Raw genomic sequence first — 18,267 nt, 5'->3', positions numbered from 1 at the left:
GTCGACAGAGACAATGAGAGGAGGCCGAGGAGGCGCTTGTGATGAAAGCTGAGGTGGGGTCTCTTCTTTGGAGCTTGGAGGTTGAGCTTCCAGAACGTTTCCATAAGGTATGGTGGGGCTCTTGACACAAAATTGTCTGGATGCGGGGTAAACGCACTGCGGGCAGCAACAGCATCCTGATCACTGCCCAGATGCCCGAGGATCTGGCAGATCTGCAACTGACATTGACATTGACAGCTCCTCATCTAGGTCTTGTGTGTGTGCCAAATCCACAACAGTTATCCTATGCTATTTTCCCCTACCATTTGACGATACCTTGGTAGTCTGTCAACACATCATCGGTCGATTGCGGCGTGGGGTGCCATGACATCACCTCCTGGAGCGACTGGGATCCCCTGCAGCCGGGCCGTTGAGCAATTGCCTGGCTGCCCATTGGCCCGTTCCTCCATCGTCACTGACCTTGAAGAGAGACAGCGGTGCTGAAGGTCTTCCTCTCTCATCTTAGAGCCCGCACCCTTGAGCAAGTACGACACAGCCATCATCAACAATGGTGCACACGGGCGCCGTTGCTGCCAGCGCGACCACCGCGACAGCCTCGCAGTCGCACCCGCAGTCGCAGTCGAGCATCCCACGACCCTCCGTCAAACGCTATCGCCATTCCGGATCGTTTCACGCCGGTGAGCCATTTCCCGATCTCTCTCCCTATCGCGAATCTCCATCAAGCAGCCGCCGCCGACGAAGAAAGAGTTCTGTCGCCGGCCGTCCTCCTCCGGTCCAGCGACAGTCGACCGCCAAATACCACACATTTCCGACCGAACCCCCCGCGACACCCTCCAACCAGCCTCAGCAGGCGCGGCCGAGAAAGAACTCATGGCTCCGGTCACTGCTCAGACATTCGCCATCGCGAGAAGAACATGGAGAGGACAACAGCCACTACTTTTCACAAGCCGACGAACGAGGCTCCAGCGCATCGCCATCGCGAAGAGGCGAGGGGTCAGACTACAGCCACCACCACACGAGACCTGATACGAGTCCGAATTCAACGCCGCTACCGTGGAGACAACTGGCTTTGCTCGCGCTCCTGTCACTGGCAGAGCAGACAGCCCTCAATTCCATTGGTCCCTACCTCCCAGCCATGGTGGCCTCGTTTCCCGAGATCCCCTCCGGCCAGGAAGGCATGTACGTGGGCTTGCTCGCATCGGCTTTTGCCATGGCACAGCTGGCGACCAATCTGCTGTGGGGGTGGCTTTCTGATAGGATTGGACGCAAGCCTGTCATGTTGATCGGGACATCTTTGTTGGCTGGCTGCTTCTGCTTCTTTGGCATCTGCACCACCTATGCGCACTTGATAATTGTGCACGTCGCTATGGGGTTGCTCAACGGGAATGCGGCAGTAGTTCCTACGTGTCTGGGCGAGGTCACTGACAGGACGAATCAGAGCAGAGCATTTACGTGGCTTCCCGTCATCTATTCGCTTGGAAGCATTACAGGGCCCGCCCTGGGTGGTCTGTTGGTGGAGACGGATGCTGGGGTTGACGGGGCAAAATACCCCTACTTGACACCAAATCTTGTGGTGGCGGCCTTTTTGGTCGTCAGTGTCATTGTGCTAGGGATATGGTTCAAGGAAACCTTGGAAGGAGAACATGATGGGACATCTGCACGAGGCCCGCGTGATTGGATGGGGTGGCTGAAAAGCATTGTCCAGCGGCCGTGGAGAAAACAACAAGCTGGAAAACACAGGTCGGAATCCGTCAGTTCTGACCACCAGCAAGATAGCCAAGAACAGCAGGCACTTCTCAGTTCGGCGAATACCAAGGCAGCTGATGAAGATGACGAGGATGCGAACAGCCTTACTCCGTCGCAAAAGAAGTCTGCCTTCCGACAATTGGCCAACCGAAATACCATGGCCGTCTTGGGAACCTATCTTGTCTTTCAGCTTGCCAACATCTCTTTCAACTCTCTGTACCCAATCTTTGTCTCTGCTCCTCCCCCCACCGGACGCGAACTTGGACCGGGCATCATCGGCCTGTCCCTGTCCCTTGCAGGCCTGGCCACCATTGTCTTCCAGGCTCTTGTGTTTGAAAGGCTCAAGGCGAGGATGGGGAACCTGGGAACATACCGGTATTCTCTACTTGGAATGGCGGTTGCTATGAGTCTTATGCCCTGGATTGGGTACTTGGATTCAACGCCTAACCTGGGCATTGGCAGCGGCAAGGGCTGGCTCTATAGCGAGCTGGGAGTCATTCTAATCATCAAGAACATCTGCGCTGTCGGGGGGTTGAGTAGTGTCATGCTTCTGGTGAGTTCATCATGTTACCCCCACCTCTGATATGTGCTGACCCAGATCACGTGTCCAGATCACAAACTCGGCTCCCTCCCATGAGACGTTGGGAACTTTGAACGGGATTGCTCAAACGCTGTCAGCCGCCGGGAGGAGTGTGGGACCATTCTTGTCTGGGGGCCTGTTTACCTTGAGCATGCGTGTCAGGCCCAAGGGAGAGGCGCTCGCATGGGGTCTTTTCGCTGGTGTCACTCTTGGCGGGTGGATCTGGAGCTGGGTGATCAAAGGCCATGGGTTAGAGAGTGCCGAGTACGAAGGTGAGGAAGAGCAAGGTGGTGAGGGTGCAGATGGACAGGACGATGAGGATGTTGACGAGGAAAGGGCTGTTGGCAGGTGACACAAAGGATGACTACAAGGTGAGACTGTCTACCTGGCGCGAAACAAGACGATGGGGGTGGGGAGCTGTTGTCTGTCATGTTGGGGGCCATTACAGAGAGTCTCTGTGTCGGGATAGAAGGCACCTGTTACAATGATGACTTTAGGTTACTTTGTTTTCAACATCAAAGAGAAGGATATCACAAGTCGACGTTGAAACTGGGTCGTCTTCGCTTACATGTACCCCCAACAAGTGAAGAGCTTACAAACCGCTTTGGAAAGGATTCCAAAACGCAAATAGAAGACAGTGTGTCTATCATCAGTTCCGCCTTGGCAGTCACCTTCCCAACCCGGTATGGGCGTTAAAAACTTCGCTCTTGACGATACCCCTATGGGGACTGGCCGTGACTTGGGCAAGATTTGCCTCACCGCAGTTGTTGGGCTACGCGCTCAACATTGTCAAGGCATTCATGACTCTACAGAGCATTCTTTGGTCGAAACACATTTTCCATCTGCTCTGTATACCGGCTATGGTTGGCAAAAGTATCTCCACGTAAGGAGACCAATGAAGATGACTGCTCGGGAGTTGGAATGCGCCGCTACTGCACGTTGGAGGGTCTACAGCCATTCAGCCAGACAGGGGTCCTCCCCACGCAAGAGGTGATGTCACAGCGTCTTTACCCGCCCTCATCAGTCACCTCGTGTCCTCTATCTCATCACCAGAAATGCACAGGTATAGATGGCCAGCAACTTGACAGATGTCTTGCTGCGTCTTCGGATGGGCGCGCTGATTCCGCAACCCGATTTGGGCTTCCTCAGGCATCCAGATTACGAGATGACCATCATCTCTTGTCACCCCTGCTCCCATTCGTCTCAGCCCTACCGCGGGGGCCGGGGACCGATCGCCTGAAACAGATCGCCGTTGGTTCCTGGCAGGCACACTTGGAGCGAGACCAGCTGAGTTCCACGTGGAAAGCCCGAACTGCACTCACAACAGCCACCAATCAGCAACTCGGCAAACAGTCGGTGACATCGGAGCGGTCTTGACCAGACTCATACCCTAGAGTGGCATTGTCATTCATCATCCCTACATGCAAAACACCAAGACAGGCATCCCTCTTAGCTCAGCGATGCCACCTCCATTGGTTCAAATGCACCGCGCCCACCTGTCCATTCTCCCGGAACATAAACGCGGCTCCTCACTCATGGCTTGACTGCTTACAACTCGCGCCCGACTCTGACTACGAGGCTCGTTCTTGTTTGGATCCCACCTCCAACATACAGGAATATCCGTGGTGCATCGCGGATTGTTTCGCTGTGCCACTATAATGCGCTAAAATCTGACTGCAATCATGAGGGTGGAATCAAGACCTCAGAGACCCATGTATTTTCTCAGGCAACAACTCAAGATGTCAGGAAAGAGAGTAGACGGTCAATACTCGAAATGAGCTCAGGACGAATCTATGCCTAGCCCACTCATCCATTCCACCCTTCATCTCATGACGGCATGATGCCTCATGGTGCGTCTTGATTATTCAAACCCACAAATTCGACGTTATACGGTGCCTTGCCAGTCAACCACTGCAAGCCATGACATGCCTGATCCTGAGCCTTGATTCTGTGCACCTAAGATAGCAACAAGCTTGACCAGTGGTGATATTGTTCCCAGAAAGTTCATCACCCAACGCTCCGTGAGTGAGGGGTTGCAACCAACAGTTTACTGGCTTTGCAGACAGAGGGCTCGCGCATGTTCCTCTCCAAGAGCGAACAAGACCAAGAGATCCAGCACATGAGAACTATCTCTTCTGCCCAGGAGATGCACTCGGTAGGTACTGACCCACCATCGTCATGGTTGGAAATGGTTACCTATTCCCACACTAATACAACCCTTGCTTCACGTCTGGCAGATAACTCCCCGAGCCGCACTGTCCGTTGGTCCATGGTCACTCCGGCACATAGCGTACCATGGCCACCGAACCCATTCTTGCCTTTTGTTTGGGGCGTCTTTTCAAGCTTCGCCCGTCTGACTCTGCCCACCACCCGGTCATCTTTATACTGATCTGGTGAGTCCACCCGGTAAGAGCCCCAACATTATCTGTCGTCCTGTCTGCAAACATGATTGGATGGCATGTCTTGTCTCTTCTTCGAGTACACTAGGTTGGGTGCCATTCCGGTTAGCCTAGGGCTGTCCCTGACCCGGTAGACTGGGAGAGTGTGGAGGGGTGAAGAGTACCGTCAGTATGGTGCCGTTACCTATCCACTTTTGGACCAGGCAGTCACTTTCTCAAGTTTGAATCCAAGACCACCGCATCTTCAAGATTCCAGACCATCAGACTTATATCTACATCAGGCTCGCCCAGCTCCATCATCAGTCACTGTACATCTCACTACCATCAGTTCAGTCACTTACACACACACTGACTTAACCTGCTCTCGTTCACACCAAAACCCACCATGTCATCTTCGCGCTCACGTCGAACTGGACACAAGTTTGGAAGCTCGAGTGCATCCGGCTCAGTATGATTGGCATACCTTCTCGCTCGTGCTCAAATAAATTAACAGCCCTGCAGCAGTCAGCGCGCCAGATCATCGAGTCTCTCCTTACCCACCGCATCAACACCTTGACTGAGCTCTGTCGTGTGGAACGCTTGGTAGCGAATGCCGAGACAGAGGATGATCAACTAGCTTTCCAGGAACCCATGACCTCGGCTTGGATCTACTACGTCGAATCAAATCAGATGCTTTCCGAGCTCCGGGGGCTCACCCCCAACTACGCCTTTTCCGGGGAAATGTTGACGTACGCCCAGGGCCTGGTCCGAAACGACCCGCAATCCAACAGGAGCTGGAACTTCGCCTGGATGGTACTAGAAAAGATCACAGAGGAGTACGTTCCTTGTCAGCTTATTTGGTGATTAAGGGCTAACAAAGAATGGCAGGAATCTGGTGGCCACCTATGCTGAAATCGAAGCAGCCAGGCCTGAAATGTGGGGCGATGTCGTGCCAGACGATCAGCAGATACAGGAGCTGGCAGCCTACTTTTCTCAAGAGTGGACTTATGCCATCAACTGGATGTTGCAGCACTGGACCACTGCCCCAGTGTGGTACTGAGTACATTGAGTACACCTTGGCTGTTCGCAGCGTACAACCGAACTCCTACGGTCATACAGGCCTGACGGAAAACTTTCATTCTTCCCTCCATTCGTTTCGCTTGTTGTAGTTTTTTCACATGTATGACTTACCGGTACACCATCATAGAGGAGGAAATTTGCACCGGTCCGTTGTCTGAAGGGGTGCTTGTGGTCTGGTTTATCTCCCTGCTATAGATTGTCTAAAACACATTGAACGACAAATTCACACAACTTTCTAACTTGAAACTTCCCAGAGGTGACTTTCTGCTGAGGTCGGTGATTGAGAACCACATTGAAAGGAGGGAACCGAGGCTTTGGGCCCAAGCTAGGCACCTAGGTAGGTATTCTTGCTCGTTCCCAACGCTGGTAAAAGTAGCAGAGTTCCTTTTTCCGATTCCCCAATCTTCAGTAGCTTATTCGGGCCGACCGGGTCAGAACGGATGGTATGAAAGCTTTGTTCCGCATCCAACCTCAAGACTCTAAATTACAGGCTATATTTAAACAACAATTTCGTTGTCCGAGAAGATGTGACATCATAAGTACAAAGTACAAGTTTGGGTAGACATGTCTGTGCCCTACTCTCAAGCTAACTATTCAGTCTTGCCCTGATCAGATTGAGAGCATTTTAGCGAAATCTAACAATAGGAAATCCAGTTTCACGACCCAAAGGAAAAGCGGTTACTATAAATGACAGGTATCCGGCCAAACCAGCATAAATAAAACACGCCAAAAACTGGCAATCTGGGTTATTTTCTAAAGAGTCTCTCCTGAACAGTTTCCGTCTATTCCAGCTATCATGCTTTCCCAACTAGCCTTCCTTTTCGTAGCCATGGCCCTGGTAACAGGGAGAGTTGTTCGCCACGATACCGCCGACGGGTTTCCTAACCCGAATGCAACTCAGCTTGAATTCGTCGAAGACGTAGCAGATGGCACACTGTCAGATACACCGCCCCCGCCCTCCCTGAACGAAAGCAGCATTCCCATTTTCCAACTGATTAGCTTCAATGAGAATTTGAAGTCGCCTTCTTTTCGTCCCTCATTGAGAACATCACTACGGACGAGCCCGGCTTCACACTTCCAACAGAGCAGAAAGTGGAGATACTCGAAATCCTGGCGACCGTCTTGGCTGTAAGTGTTCATTTCCCTGCCACAGACCTCCGCAGATGCTAACTACCTTACCTATGCAATAGCAAGAACAACTGCACGCCATCGATGCCTCCAACGTTCTCAAGCACTTCAACGCCTCTCTGATCCCCGAGCCCTGCGAGTACGTCTTCCCCGGTGCCACCGACATCAACTCGTCCATCGCTCTCGCCGCCACCTTCACCGATGTCGTTCTCGGAACACTTCAGGATGCGGCGGAGGGGCTAGCCGTCAACGGGGACTTGGATCCTATTCGTGAAGTCGCCTCCATCATCGGCCAAGAAGGGCAGCAGTCTGGCTTCTACCGTCTGCTTCTTAACCAAAAGCCATTGCAGAAACCCTTCTTGAACACCAACGTCAGCGCCTTTGCCTGGAGCGCGCTTCAACAATTCGTCGTCTCTTGCCCCTTCAACATCAGCGAGATTGAAATCCCAATCTTCCCGCCTCTTGAGGTCGCCCATGTGACAGGAGGCCAAACCATTGAGCCCCGTGATCAGCGCTTGTCTTTTGTTGCCAATTTGACCGGCTCCTCCGAAGCAGAGCAGTTCATCAATGAGACTAGTCCGGATCTGTTTGTTACCTACTTTAGCGGACAGCTGTTGCCCATCAGTGTGCCTGTTGAAGATGTCGAGTGGTTTGGCGAGAACAACGCACAGCTGAGGTTTGAGGCTGAGTTCCCTTTTGAGGAGAATATACTTGTCGGGTTGACGATTGCTGCTCTCACTTCAAAAGACAACTTTACGACATATGGCGAGGTGGTGGAGGCTACGATTGCGGCACCTGGGCTGATCGAGGTTTCTGACGAGGGGTTGAGTTGGGATCTTTTGAGCGAAGAGGATTTGTAGTGGGTGCTTTCTGCGGCATGATCGGAGTTTAGGAGTAGTGTATTGGGTTACATATACGATTTTTTGATTGTCTCAGTTTGTATCTAAAGGAAAAGTGCTGTCTATATCTCCAAGAGTCGTCTCAAGCTTTCTGCTGCCTCTGTAATAACTCTTGACCAAGCAGGTCAAAGAAAGTGTGCCATCTTGACTGTCCTTCTGACTTCTTTCTTCGGTGATGGTGCCGATGGTTATCGGGCCACCGGTCATCGTCTTGCCTGCGGACTGGTGACGTTGTCCGAGCCCTGCCTCTGTGGTGGTATCGTTCGTCTGGCGGTGGCGCCAGACGCGAGCTCGCGTAGCTGTAGTCTTCGGGGCTCTCTGCACGCTGCTCTTGATGTTCCTCCTGAAATGGTGGCGAGGGAACTAGAGCCCATCGTACCTTGTGATCTTCTGGCTCTTGTGCTTCCAAGTCAGGGTAGGGCAGCTTCCGGTCTCGGCTTCTGCTTCTTCTCCTCGCTCTCTCGAATGATCTCGGACGTGAGCTAGATCGTGAGGTGCTCCTACTGTGGCACTCGTGCTTCTCGCCTTTTGTTGTGCTAAGAGTTGACCTGGACTCACTCTCGGGACGCCGACGTGTCCTCTCCCGCCCGACTCTTTCATTATGCTCTCTTTTCATCATGGTAAACGCGGTAGCGGCGGCGGCGGCACTCAGGCTGGCCTTTGCTAAATGCATGGCCTTGTGCTTTTTGCTGTCTTTGAGCTTGAGGACTTGGTCGGCTGTGAGCGCTGTGGCTGTGAGGCCAACGACGAGGTCAATGTCTTCGCCCAAGTTGATATTCTTGGTGAGATCAGGAAATATCCCGGATTTCTTCTTCTTCGGATATGAAGTTGGGGAGTGCAGACGTGGAAGTAGCGGTTGGTAAGGGGCAACGTCGGTGATGTTGTGGTTCATGGTTAATGGTAATGCAGGTGATGGTGATGGGGAAAGGTAATGCAGGTGTATTTGGACGGTAGAAAAAATTGTCAAGATATTTTTGCGCTGGCTCTGGCGGCTTGTTGTTCTTATAGGCTTATTTTTACACGGGCGGTGCCGGCATTGTATTGGAAAGTGTCAGGAGATGAATAGGGGCTGAGGTGTTAGCTAGCCAATGGCGCATCAGATTCAGCCGAGCATGATGCACCCGCTGCAACCATCTGCCGATGCACCCCATGACTGCTGGATGGGCTGATATTTGTGAAGTATACAGTTAGATGCCACTTGTATCCTGTTCGGTTTGCTTGCTGGGCAGTTATTGCTTGTAGACCATGTGTGATGTTCGTTATTGTCACGTTGCCATCCCTACACAAGGTCTATTTCATGCGGTGATCATCACAAATTGGATGGTTTCGTGGTGTAGTTGGTTATCACGTCAGTCTAACACACTGAAGGTCTCCAGTTCGAGCCTGGACGAAATCAGATTTCATCATTTTTGCTTCCCCACCCATCCACACTCGGCCCACCGCCCATGGAGTACCCCCCTTTTTTCATTATTGCTTACCCCAACTGACATCATCGGCACACTTCATATAGGTGCGGTCGCTTTTTGACAATTGGTGGATCATAACACATGTTGGAACAAAATAGGGACTCAATCTGAACATAAACTTGATATTTGCTGTAATCTTCCAGCCATTAAACCTTCAAGTCTTCTCTCTCCGCACGAACGACAGACCCAATTGCTGTCTACAACGCGTAATTCTACAGTAAACAAGGGAACTGCAGCTTAGTTGGGATCGCAGTAGCCAAACTCGGGCTGGCACCCGACAATATACGGGCAGTACTGATCGCCATCGCCGCACCAGCCAAACTGCGAGCAGCATCTTCCGAAGGTGGAACCCAAGCAGTTCTGACCGCTGCCACAGCGTCCGTCGGTAGAAGATCTCTGACCGGGTGGGAGGACCAGGGTAGGAGTGGGCGCGACAGAAGTGGTGGAGGTGGTCCTGGTGGAAGTCGAGCTCGTGGTGGTGGTGCTGGTGGTGGTGGGAGGCACAACAACCGGGGTGGATGTGGTCGTGGGCGGGACAACGGGCGAGGTGCTTGTGGTCGTGCCGTTGATGGGAGTTCCAGGCAGACCAGGGATGCCGAGACAAGCACCAAAGTTGGACTGACAGCCGGCACCGCAGAAGTCAATTGAGGAACCGCACCAGAAATACTGCGAGCAGCAAGGGCCGTAGTTGGGGTTTCCAATGCACATGGTGCCGTTTCCGCACTGGCCATTGGTGGTCACAACCAGGGGACCAGTAGGCTGGGGAACAGAGGGAGTCGATGAGGTGCTGCTCGGGGGGATTACAACCACACGGCTTGTCGTGGTAGGAGGAGGCGGGGGAGCAGTGGTGGAAGTGGTGGTGGGAGGGGGTGGGGGGGTTGACGTGGTCGTTGGGGGGGGAGGAGGAGTCGATGTGGTGGCAGGCACCGGGGGAGGCCATCCGCAGACACCATACTGGGCTTGACAGTCAAACAGAGGATGGCAGTGGTCAACGGTCAAACCGCAGAAGCCATAGTCGGAGCAGCACTGCCCATCGGGGCAGCGTCCAACTCCCGCTCCGCATCTGCCACCTTCCTGACGAAGACCAAGCTGGGCGTAGTCAGTGGTGCCGTTTCGGTGGCGGCTTTGGAGCACACGAGGGCGACGAGCGAGGAGGGCTTCGTTGGGAATGGCGTTGTTGCTCTCGCTGGCCAGCACGCCTGTCCACGACAAGGCAGCTGCTGCCAGTCCAATGTACATGGACTTCATCTTTGCTGTCGTTTCACGCTCACTGTCGTCGGTCTAGAGGGGCGGGACGAGGAGCAGGATCAAGTTGGCAACTCCCGACGAAGGGATGGGAGAGCTCATGTAAATAATCAATTTCCACTCGGCTTCATCTCTCATCCACGACCCCCTCATGCCCCGTGTCTTGACCCTTCACCCCACAAGCCCTGATTAGGGACCTCACGGTCTTGGTTTTTTGGAGAAGGCATCTCGGCTGCCGGCTGTTAGATCAGGAACCCGCTCAGAAGCTGTTCTTTTCTTAATTTACACGTCTTGGGCGTCACAGTGAGGCACTATCCGGAGCATTTGCAGTGTTATAAGCAAGTGAGATTCCAGATAGAGGCTAAATGACAGGCTGCCGATTTTACCGAGGACGCTGTGCTGGGGTCATGCAGGAACGGCGGGCGTCGTGCCGTCATTTCGTGGGCCAGAGTCTGTATAAAAGGTTGAATCCGCCTTGGCGGTAACCCGAAGAAGCTCCGCTACATTTACACTTCATATAGCCAGCGGTACAGCATTGTCTCTCGGCACTGTCGAGGTGTGCAGCTTGTGATAGCACAAGAGAGTCTCGCTTGGATGCAGCCCGAATAGGGATTGACAATGTGGGGGGGGAATTCTTCTAGAATCCCTTGGGGTGTCATTGGAACGTCGTATTCAAGGTGTGATGAATGAGGGTTGCCTCATAGCCTGAGAAGGAAAATCACCTTGTTGTCACCTCCCACCACATTCCACATTCACCAAATCACCGAGAGCGAGCTCGTTATCCAACCCGACCACAGGTACATACCCGCCACTCACTCATTTCCTGGATACCTTGAGGACAAAAACGTGGGGGAAATGTCTGATTTACCCACAACTTCCTCATCTGATAAGAGTTTGAGGAGGTATTGGCATCCAAGACCACGCAAATGGGGTGACATACCCCGAGAGAGCTGGCGCAATCAAAACTCGTGTCATTTGCATCTGTTCTACTGCACAGCTCCTTGCCTGCAGCAATTTATCCGTCTCTGCTGGTCTTCCGTCTCTTTCCCACCTCGTCCACCTAGTTCTTGGCTGTCTTGTCCATGCACTCTCTTGCGGCTCGGTATTCGTCGTGTTTGAACAAGACGTCCCTAAACGCACTGCTATAAGGCATGGCACCAGCAGGCGGCAGAGGGCCAGAGTAGTACTTTCGAATCTCGTCCTCCACACCCGGAACGTGGAGCCATTCCGGGCCAGCGTTGGAAGAAAGCATGGCGAGGTTACATCGGGGCACTCGGAGCTTGTCAAACATCTCCAGCCGGCTGTCCATCGTCCATGTGCTCCCGGAAAGGTCGAAAAGTGTTTCCAACGTGGCCGCTGTCTCGATAGCCACGCTTGCTCCGGCCGCATGAATGGGCATCATGACATGTGCTGCATCTCCCATCACCAACGTCTTTCCACGAACAAAGCTTTGGAGTGGAAGCCGTTTGTAGAGGTGGTGGGCTTTGATGCCGTCCTCGGCCGTCATGAAGACCATGTTTTGAACTGACGGGTGAAAGTTGCAAAGCACCTTAAGGATTTGATCTCGTGATACGGGAGACTGCCAAAGATCCTCTTCTCCTTCACCGGTTTGCGTGTCATGAACCACGGCATTGTTCAGCACCTTGCCGCCCCTACACTTGTAGCTGACCCAAAGTATCCTGGTTTCTTTATCAACCCAAGCCACGAAGCCGCTTTTCCGACTTCCCTGCGGGTCTGTGTAGAGGTTTTGGAGTACAGGATCTGCATTGACCTCGTCCATGGATACCAGCCATCTGTAAATAGACCGGCCTGTACGGTGAACCGTGGACGGATTCCCGGTAAAATCCTCAATTAAGCGGCTCTATGCTGATCAGTTTCCCTTCCTGGGCGTGATGAAAGAGTCCAGACTTACATGAGCCCCATCCGCTATTATTACCAAGTCATACTGCTCCAGTCTCCCGTCTTTGAGTTTGACTGTGCCGGCCTCGCAATCGATTCCCGTAATTTCTTGGCCCAATCGGATATCTGCTGGTGGCCCTGGTGTGTTGTCTTGCGTCTGGGTCGCTAGCCCTCTGAGCCCGCTGTGCAAGTCCACCCTGTGAACTGACCAAAAGCGACTCCATTCTGCGCCTGAGTCAGGGCCATAGTATTCCTTTTGAAGCAGGGACAAGTTCTTCGCCTCGTAGCGCAGGAGCATCTCATTGCGAACGCCGCCGAGTTCCAAAAAGTCGAATCCAAACCGTTCCAGGACCAAGGTCGCGTTGGGAGTTATCGTGATGGCCGCACCAATTTCGTTTTTGAAGCTGCTCTTCTCGTACACGGCGACATGCCATCCTGCACGACGGAGGGCGATGGCGGCGCACAAGCCTGCTATTCCAGCGCCGACCACCGCCGCCCGATGTGGTTGCCCATCGGTGGGGCAAGAGGCAGAAAGCTGACCCATCTATGACCGTGACCTATATCAATGTGATTCTGTCGAAAAGAAGAAATGGCAGAGCAGTTCCTTCAAAGAACCGGAGATAATGCTGTGCTTGATTCATCCACAATGCCCGGTTCAACGCCGTCCCCACAATGTCCGTCCGACGCTGACGTCGACCGCCTTGATTGGATCGTGAACAATGCACGGTGCCTGCCCGTTGGAGGTCGTCAACCAGCATCACTTGTCATTGTCGGCGATAAGATCATGTGGGAGGACCGGTTGAAGTGGGTCAGGTTGTGAGGGCATATTGCTTTTTCTATTTGTATTCATTTTAGTAAATAGTTTGCTCTCTCGATACATCATGCTCACCATATTTCTTCTTCCTTGAGCTCCCGCAGACCACCCGTGTGAAATACACTTGTTGCAGATCATCTAGGTATATCTCATTGTGCTTGGCCAGATCAAAGTGCGGGGGGTGGCACAAACAAGCTCATCCAAACACTCTTCTTCTGCAGTTCAGCTGGACTTATTCAGGCCAACGACTGCGCCCAACGCCGCACGCCTAATGTAACCCTCCATCTCTATACTCACAACGCTTACCTTGGCACGGCTCAACCTTTGTCCCACCTCACTAAGAAAGATGTAGACCACAGCCTGTCTGACAAGGCTCACGTTGCCGATTATCTATCTGCCGCATGATTTCAGGGGCAGAGCCTTGTTCTGCGCCGCATGTACTTGGAGATAGAGAGACTGCTTGTTGCATAACCTAATCGACCCCTGATGATTTCCAAGTTGAGAGACCGAAGCTTAATGAAGTTGCCCAGAGTCGGGTCAGCAACTCCAAGATTATCCTGGTGCGAAGGTGAGACGTGGGATTTTTTTGGGTGGTGGTGAGGATGAGAGCAGCAGCAAAGGCCAAAAAGGTTCATGAAAGAGCCAGAAAATTGTATAAAGGGGGCCACTTCATCCGTGTCTATTCTCCATAATCACCCTCATCATCAACAGCTTTCAAAGCACCATCTAGCTTGCTCATCCTTCGAAAACCCTTTAGCAACAGTCCACTACATTACTCTCAGACTTCCAACCATCAACATGAAGTTCCAACTCCTCACCACTGCTGCCGCTTTCTTTGTGGCCACTGTCACCGCCATTCCCGCCCCCTATGACAATCATGGCCTTCTCCCTGACACCGACGACTTTGAGAACGACGCGGGTGTCCCTGCCGTTCTGGAAGCTCGCGCACAGGCCCCTGCCACCTGGGCAGCCAACTTCAACTTCACTCGCGACTTCGACTTCCCCCTCGACCACCTCTTTGCCGAGATCGAGCGCATTCCCGACGACATCCTCGAGAAGGGAGATGAAGTGCTCCACCAGTGGCTCGTTGCCAACGGAGACCGTGAGCCCGAAACGGCTCTCAAGCGGGACACCGATTATGTTGATGCCGTTGAGGAGAACTTGAGCCTCTTCGAGAGGGGTGAGCTCGCCGCCAGGGCCTCGCTGTGGAAGATTGCCAAATGTGTTGCCGCCATTGTTCAACTCCTGGCCACCACTGCTGTGCCTGCTGCCAAGCTGCTCAGGATCAAGAAGTACATCAAGGCGCTTGGGGGTGCGAAGCAGGCTGTTAAGCTCATGTTGGGAGCCACCACCAAGGCCGAGAAGTTGAAGGCTGGTGGCGAAATCTTGGTCAACTTGAGTGCCGAGCTGTTGGGTATCAGTACTGTCAAGAACAACTGCTTCTGAGAGGGTATGAGAGAAATTTTCTGAGCAAACGATGGGGTTCGTGGGGAACTTAAGGGGTAAAAAGATTGTTAGCTGGGTATCTTCGGAGCTTCTTGTCACTCTTTTAGCTAGGTACTTCGTTGACTTTTTCTGGACTGTAGGGCAGGTTACATTCCAGAGTTTAGGATTCCCGCAATTCATATGCTTCGATACGTCCCAAGGTATCTCAGTAAACAATGCATTTTGTGAAACCAATATCGAAGTTTCCCATTACAGCCAACGAATAAAATCAGTGTACAAGGTAGAAAGAGGCGTATTCCATCATTGCCAATGTCTCCTTTTCACCTCCTTTACCCCTAATCAATTGGGAAAAGGGTTTGGGTAAGACCCAAGATCACCTGCTGACAGTTTTCGTAATGACGCCATAATCTGGTGCGACCATTACAAATTGAAAAGATCAAAAATCACAGCAAGATTTCTAATCATCACCGGCAAACCCTCCGCCGAAGTCCGGGGATACCTCCTTTGATCTGATCAAGCACACCAGACTGAGAGTTGTCGACGATAAAACGTTAAGAGATGACCCAGTCCTTGCCACGAATCTCTACGAGGCCATGCCGTTCATTTTGCCAAACTTTCCCCAAAAAACATGACTGAAGCTACAACACATCTCACCGCCCTCTTTCTCTCTTCTGATGGCGAGATAACCCCCATCGCCGCTCCCTTCCCCATCGCAGCCTCTCCCTTTAGCCCCCCAGACTCATGTCCCTATCAAAGTCACTCACTCCGCTATCCAACCTGCGGACAAAAAGCACTTCAATCTCGGGTTTCACTCTTCCATCATCGGCTTTGACTATGCTGGCATTAATCTTACAACCAACACTCCTGTCTTGGGGTTGACCTGGCCAGGCCCACACCGCCCGCTTCATGCTGGGGCTCATCAACCCTACATTCTTGCCCGGTCGGATCTAATTTGGACGCGGCCTGAAGGCCTCAGTGCGGAAGCAGCAGCAGGCCTCCCTACTTCTCTGTTGACTGCTGCTGATGCATTTATCAATATTTTCGGGGTTGGTTTCGCAAGTGCTGGAATTGAACAACTGCCCTCAGGAACCCATTCTCAAGGAAAAGGAGTCCTCATCTGGGGCGGTGCTAGCGCGGTTGGGTGGGCAGCCATTCAAGTGGCCAGAGAGATAGGCGTCGAGTTCATCTTTGTTGTGGCCTCGACCAAGAATCATGACCTGCTTAGGGGCATCGGGGCAACGCATGTATTTGACTATACGCACCCAGAGGAAACCACCAAGGAGATCAAACGGACGCTCCAGAGCCTCGATGTAACGCTGACAGCGGTGTTTGATGCCGTTGAAACTGGGTTGGAAGATGCGGGGTCAACGTACGAGAATAGCAGTTGCTACTGGGGAAAGCAATGTCTCTCTGGTGATCAAGAGCGAGATGCTTTGGCATGCGCTCGCCCAGTCCCCAGAGAGTGGGATTCGGATTGGGAGTTTGCCATCTTTTCGCGCAAATGGGGTGCCTTGTCAAAACAATCTCCAGAGTGGACATGGAGCCGGCAGGACAAAGTTATGACATGGTTTCTGGAGAATCACGCCGCAGCCTGGAAGCCGATGCCGACAAGAGTGGTGCGGTCAAAGGAGGACGCTGTCCTCGCAATCAACTCGTCAGCGGAGGGTAGGATCAGCTGCGAAAAGGTGGTGATACGTCATCCTATTCTCTAAGACAACGAATACAAGCTTCCTATTCTGGCATGATCGTAATCCCTAGATTCGAGGTAGCCCCCCAGCTCGCATTTAGAGACCCGGCCGGGGCCACCTTGTCGAGTTCGGAAGCTCGGTGACTCCACAGTGACGCTGACTCGGGCCGGTTGTCGTCGGCAAGTGACAGATCCAAATTTTGCTCACAAAACCTGGATGATGCCAGTTGTAGTATATGAGTCATTGTCCCCTTTCACCTCTCCTCTCCATCTCTTAGGACTTCATATCCACTTCAGTCATAACAAACAATATGCTGACCCTCCGTGAAGCCACCGTCGCCGATTCCCCGCGCATCGGCGTCATCGGCCGCGACTCGTTCGGGCCCACCCTCTCCCGGATTTTATTCCCGGCGCATTTGCACCACCTCGCCCGCACCGATGCTGCAACGGAGGAGGCCGAGTGGAGGGCTGCCCGCAACACCAGGCGGATCAAGGACGGCAAGAAAACCTATGTTGTTGTCGACAAGCTGGAAGATGGCAGTGAGCAGATTGTGGGATATGCCCAGTGGGAGACCCCAGACTCCCTCCCACCGACAGCCAAACCCCAGACTGCAAGCGAAACAGAGGTTGACGTGCTGCCGCCTTCGCTGGACCAGGATGCTCTGAAAGAAATCTTCGGGCTCATGGAGGTGGTGACTGAGCAAACACTGGGGAAAGAAGGGCACAGCCAGATGTGGTGTAAGTTACCTATCTTTGAATCTCCTCACTTACAACACAACTGACATTGACACAGACTTGATGATTCTCGGCGTGGATCCCACTCAAAAGCGCAGAGGAATTGGCAAGATGCTGGTGAAGCATGGCCTGGAGCAGGCCGCCAGGGAGAAGCGAGACGCCTTCCTGATTGCTACCCCCGAGGGCAAGTATCTCTACTCACGGCTCGGGTTTGAGCAAGTCGGGGAAGAGATCGCCCTGGGTGACGTGGCGCATTACGCGATGCTCTGGAAGAGGCCGCGCGAGGAGGGTGAGGAGGTGTTGAACTGAGTTTGACGGCCCGCAGATGTAGCATTGTTGCGTGAGCGGACGGCACGAAAGGACCTCGGCGATGATGTTGTAAATATCGGCGACCTCCTTGCGGTTTAAAACGCATTGACTGGATCGCATACGCACGTGCAGGAGACAGTGCTGATGTAAGATCTGCTTCGTTAGAAGCACTGCTGGCAAAATGATGCATGCATGTGCGCTCCTTCGCCTCTTCGCTTCTTCCGTCATGCCGGCCTCTGATTTGGTCTACATCTGCAAGATAAGCTTGGGTTTGGAAACCGTGCCTCAAAGAAACATGGAGGAGGCGGGAGGGCTCCCGTGATCTCTTCATTGGACGCCTTTCCTGCACAAAACGTGGCCCAACGCCGTAGGGCTGCAGGCGGTCATGCCATTAGCGCCAAACCATCCCGACTTTTACTGGAATTCCCAGACGGCGGCTCGGCTTCCATCTGGTCTCGTCGACCCCTTGTAAAGCTGATGCTGGAACGGCACAGTGTTGCTTGGCCAATCGAAGAGTTCTGACTGGGTGAGAAACCGGCAAACATGCAGTGATGGATCGTTACATGTGGCATCAATGAGATTGGCGATGTAGCTTGGTAAGGTAGTCAAGTCAGAAGAACCTAGGTATTGTGGGCCGAAATATGGAGTTGGTTGTCACCTCAGGGGGTTCGGGGGTAGAGCGGGTTGACCCCGCCTCAGGTGGTTGTGATTGTCCAGAGATCTGTTTCTGCTAAAGTCCTTGTGGAAAAGTTCTTTTTGTGAGTATCTACCAGTTGATGTTGTAGGCCAGCTATATAGGTAGGTAAATATTCACAACTATCATCAAGTCATCTATATACTTCAGAATGGATTTGC

At 52.8% G+C, this 18,267-nt stretch overlaps 9 protein-coding genes and 1 non-coding gene across 10 annotated transcripts; 6 read left to right on the top strand and 4 right to left on the bottom strand.

Moving 5' to 3' along the window:
* Window positions 1-547: 547 nt before the first annotated feature.
* Window positions 548-2,993, top strand: QC762_611080 (uncharacterized protein; the record flags this gene model as incomplete). The annotated part of the gene is made up of 2 exons (XM_062892790.1): window positions 548-2,299; window positions 2,358-2,993. 2 exons carry the CDS (start codon window positions 548-550, stop codon window positions 2,676-2,678), a joined length of 2,073 nt encoding a protein of 690 aa, XP_062741406.1. The 3' UTR covers window positions 2,679-2,993.
* A 217-nt stretch (window positions 2,994-3,210) lies between these two features.
* Window positions 3,211-6,031, top strand: QC762_611070 (uncharacterized protein). Its single transcript, XM_062892789.1, has 4 exons — window positions 3,211-4,481; window positions 4,564-5,173; window positions 5,230-5,540; window positions 5,593-6,031. The coding sequence occupies exons 2-4, from the start codon at window positions 5,111-5,113 to the stop codon at window positions 5,762-5,764; spliced, it is 546 nt and encodes a 181-aa protein (XP_062741405.1). The 5' UTR covers window positions 3,211-4,481; window positions 4,564-5,110; the 3' UTR covers window positions 5,765-6,031.
* Window positions 6,032-6,385: 354 nt separating this feature from the next.
* On the top strand, window positions 6,386-7,807 carry QC762_611060 (uncharacterized protein). The gene is made up of 2 exons (XM_062892788.1): window positions 6,386-6,912; window positions 6,975-7,807. The coding sequence occupies exons 1-2, from the start codon at window positions 6,581-6,583 to the stop codon at window positions 7,033-7,035; spliced, it is 393 nt and encodes a 130-aa protein (XP_062741404.1). The 5' UTR covers window positions 6,386-6,580; the 3' UTR covers window positions 7,036-7,807.
* An 86-nt stretch (window positions 7,808-7,893) lies between these two features.
* On the bottom strand, window positions 7,894-8,703 carry QC762_611050 (uncharacterized protein; the record flags this gene model as incomplete). The annotated part of the gene is made up of 1 exon (XM_062892787.1): window positions 7,894-8,703. One exon carries the CDS (start codon window positions 8,701-8,703, stop codon window positions 7,894-7,896), a length of 810 nt encoding a protein of 269 aa, XP_062741403.1.
* A 430-nt stretch (window positions 8,704-9,133) lies between these two features.
* On the bottom strand, window positions 9,134-9,207 carry QC762_0102940. Its single transcript has one exon. It is a non-coding gene; the product is annotated as a tRNA-Val (tRNA).
* A 307-nt stretch (window positions 9,208-9,514) lies between these two features.
* On the bottom strand, window positions 9,515-10,525 carry QC762_611040 (uncharacterized protein; the record flags this gene model as incomplete). The annotated part of the gene is made up of 1 exon (XM_062892786.1): window positions 9,515-10,525. One exon carries the CDS (start codon window positions 10,523-10,525, stop codon window positions 9,515-9,517), a length of 1,011 nt encoding a protein of 336 aa, XP_062741402.1.
* A 616-nt stretch (window positions 10,526-11,141) lies between these two features.
* On the bottom strand, window positions 11,142-13,404 carry QC762_611030 (uncharacterized protein). Its single transcript, XM_062892785.1, has 2 exons — window positions 12,435-13,404; window positions 11,142-12,383 (listed from the first exon to the last, which is right to left on the bottom strand). Exons 1-2 carry the CDS (start codon window positions 12,963-12,965, stop codon window positions 11,583-11,585), a joined length of 1,332 nt encoding a protein of 443 aa, XP_062741401.1. The 5' UTR covers window positions 12,966-13,404; the 3' UTR covers window positions 11,142-11,582.
* Window positions 13,405-13,868: 464 nt separating this feature from the next.
* Window positions 13,869-14,681, top strand: QC762_611025 (uncharacterized protein; the record flags this gene model as incomplete). Its single annotated transcript, XM_062892784.1, has 1 exon — window positions 13,869-14,681. The coding sequence occupies one exon, from the start codon at window positions 13,869-13,871 to the stop codon at window positions 14,679-14,681; it is 813 nt and encodes a 270-aa protein (XP_062741400.1).
* A 1,438-nt stretch (window positions 14,682-16,119) lies between these two features.
* Window positions 16,120-16,350, top strand: QC762_611020 (uncharacterized protein; the record flags this gene model as incomplete). The annotated part of the gene is made up of 1 exon (XM_062892783.1): window positions 16,120-16,350. One exon carries the CDS (start codon window positions 16,120-16,122, stop codon window positions 16,348-16,350), a length of 231 nt encoding a protein of 76 aa, XP_062741399.1.
* A 329-nt stretch (window positions 16,351-16,679) lies between these two features.
* Window positions 16,680-17,621, top strand: QC762_611010 (uncharacterized protein; the record flags this gene model as incomplete). The annotated part of the gene is made up of 2 exons (XM_062892782.1): window positions 16,680-17,106; window positions 17,162-17,621. 2 exons carry the CDS (start codon window positions 16,680-16,682, stop codon window positions 17,410-17,412), a joined length of 678 nt encoding a protein of 225 aa, XP_062741398.1. The 3' UTR covers window positions 17,413-17,621.
* Window positions 17,622-18,267: the final 646 nt, after the last annotated feature.

Source organism: Podospora pseudocomata, chromosome 6 (genome assembly GCF_035222375.1).
Source record: "Podospora pseudocomata strain CBS 415.72m chromosome 6, whole genome shotgun sequence".
NCBI lineage: Eukaryota > Fungi > Ascomycota > Sordariomycetes > Sordariales > Podosporaceae > Podospora > Podospora pseudocomata.
The sequence above is the reverse complement of the archived record's forward strand: the minus strand, read 5'-3'. Positions and strand labels throughout refer to the sequence as shown.

Excerpts from the sequence above, each read along its gene's own strand:
- QC762_611070 (XM_062892789.1), top strand. The coding sequence starts at position 5,111 with ATGTCATCTTCGCGCTCACGTCGAACTGGACACAAGTTTGGAAGCTCG. Across the intron at positions 5,174-5,229 it reads GCTCGAGTGCATCCGGCTCA|TCAGCGCGCCAGATCATCGA; the intron begins GTATGATTGGCA and ends GCCCTGCAGCAG. Across the intron at positions 5,541-5,592 it reads CTAGAAAAGATCACAGAGGA|GAATCTGGTGGCCACCTATG; the intron begins GTACGTTCCTTG and ends AAAGAATGGCAG.
- QC762_611060 (XM_062892788.1), top strand. The coding sequence starts at position 6,581 with ATGCTTTCCCAACTAGCCTTCCTTTTCGTAGCCATGGCCCTGGTAACA. Across the intron at positions 6,913-6,974 it reads TCCTGGCGACCGTCTTGGCT|CAAGAACAACTGCACGCCAT; the intron begins GTAAGTGTTCAT and ends CCTATGCAATAG.
- QC762_611030 (XM_062892785.1), bottom strand. The coding sequence starts at position 12,965 with ATGGGTCAGCTTTCTGCCTCTTGCCCCACCGATGGGCAACCACATCGG. Across the intron at positions 12,384-12,434 it reads TAATAGCGGATGGGGCTCAT|AGCCGCTTAATTGAGGATTT; the intron begins GTAAGTCTGGAC and ends TGATCAGCATAG.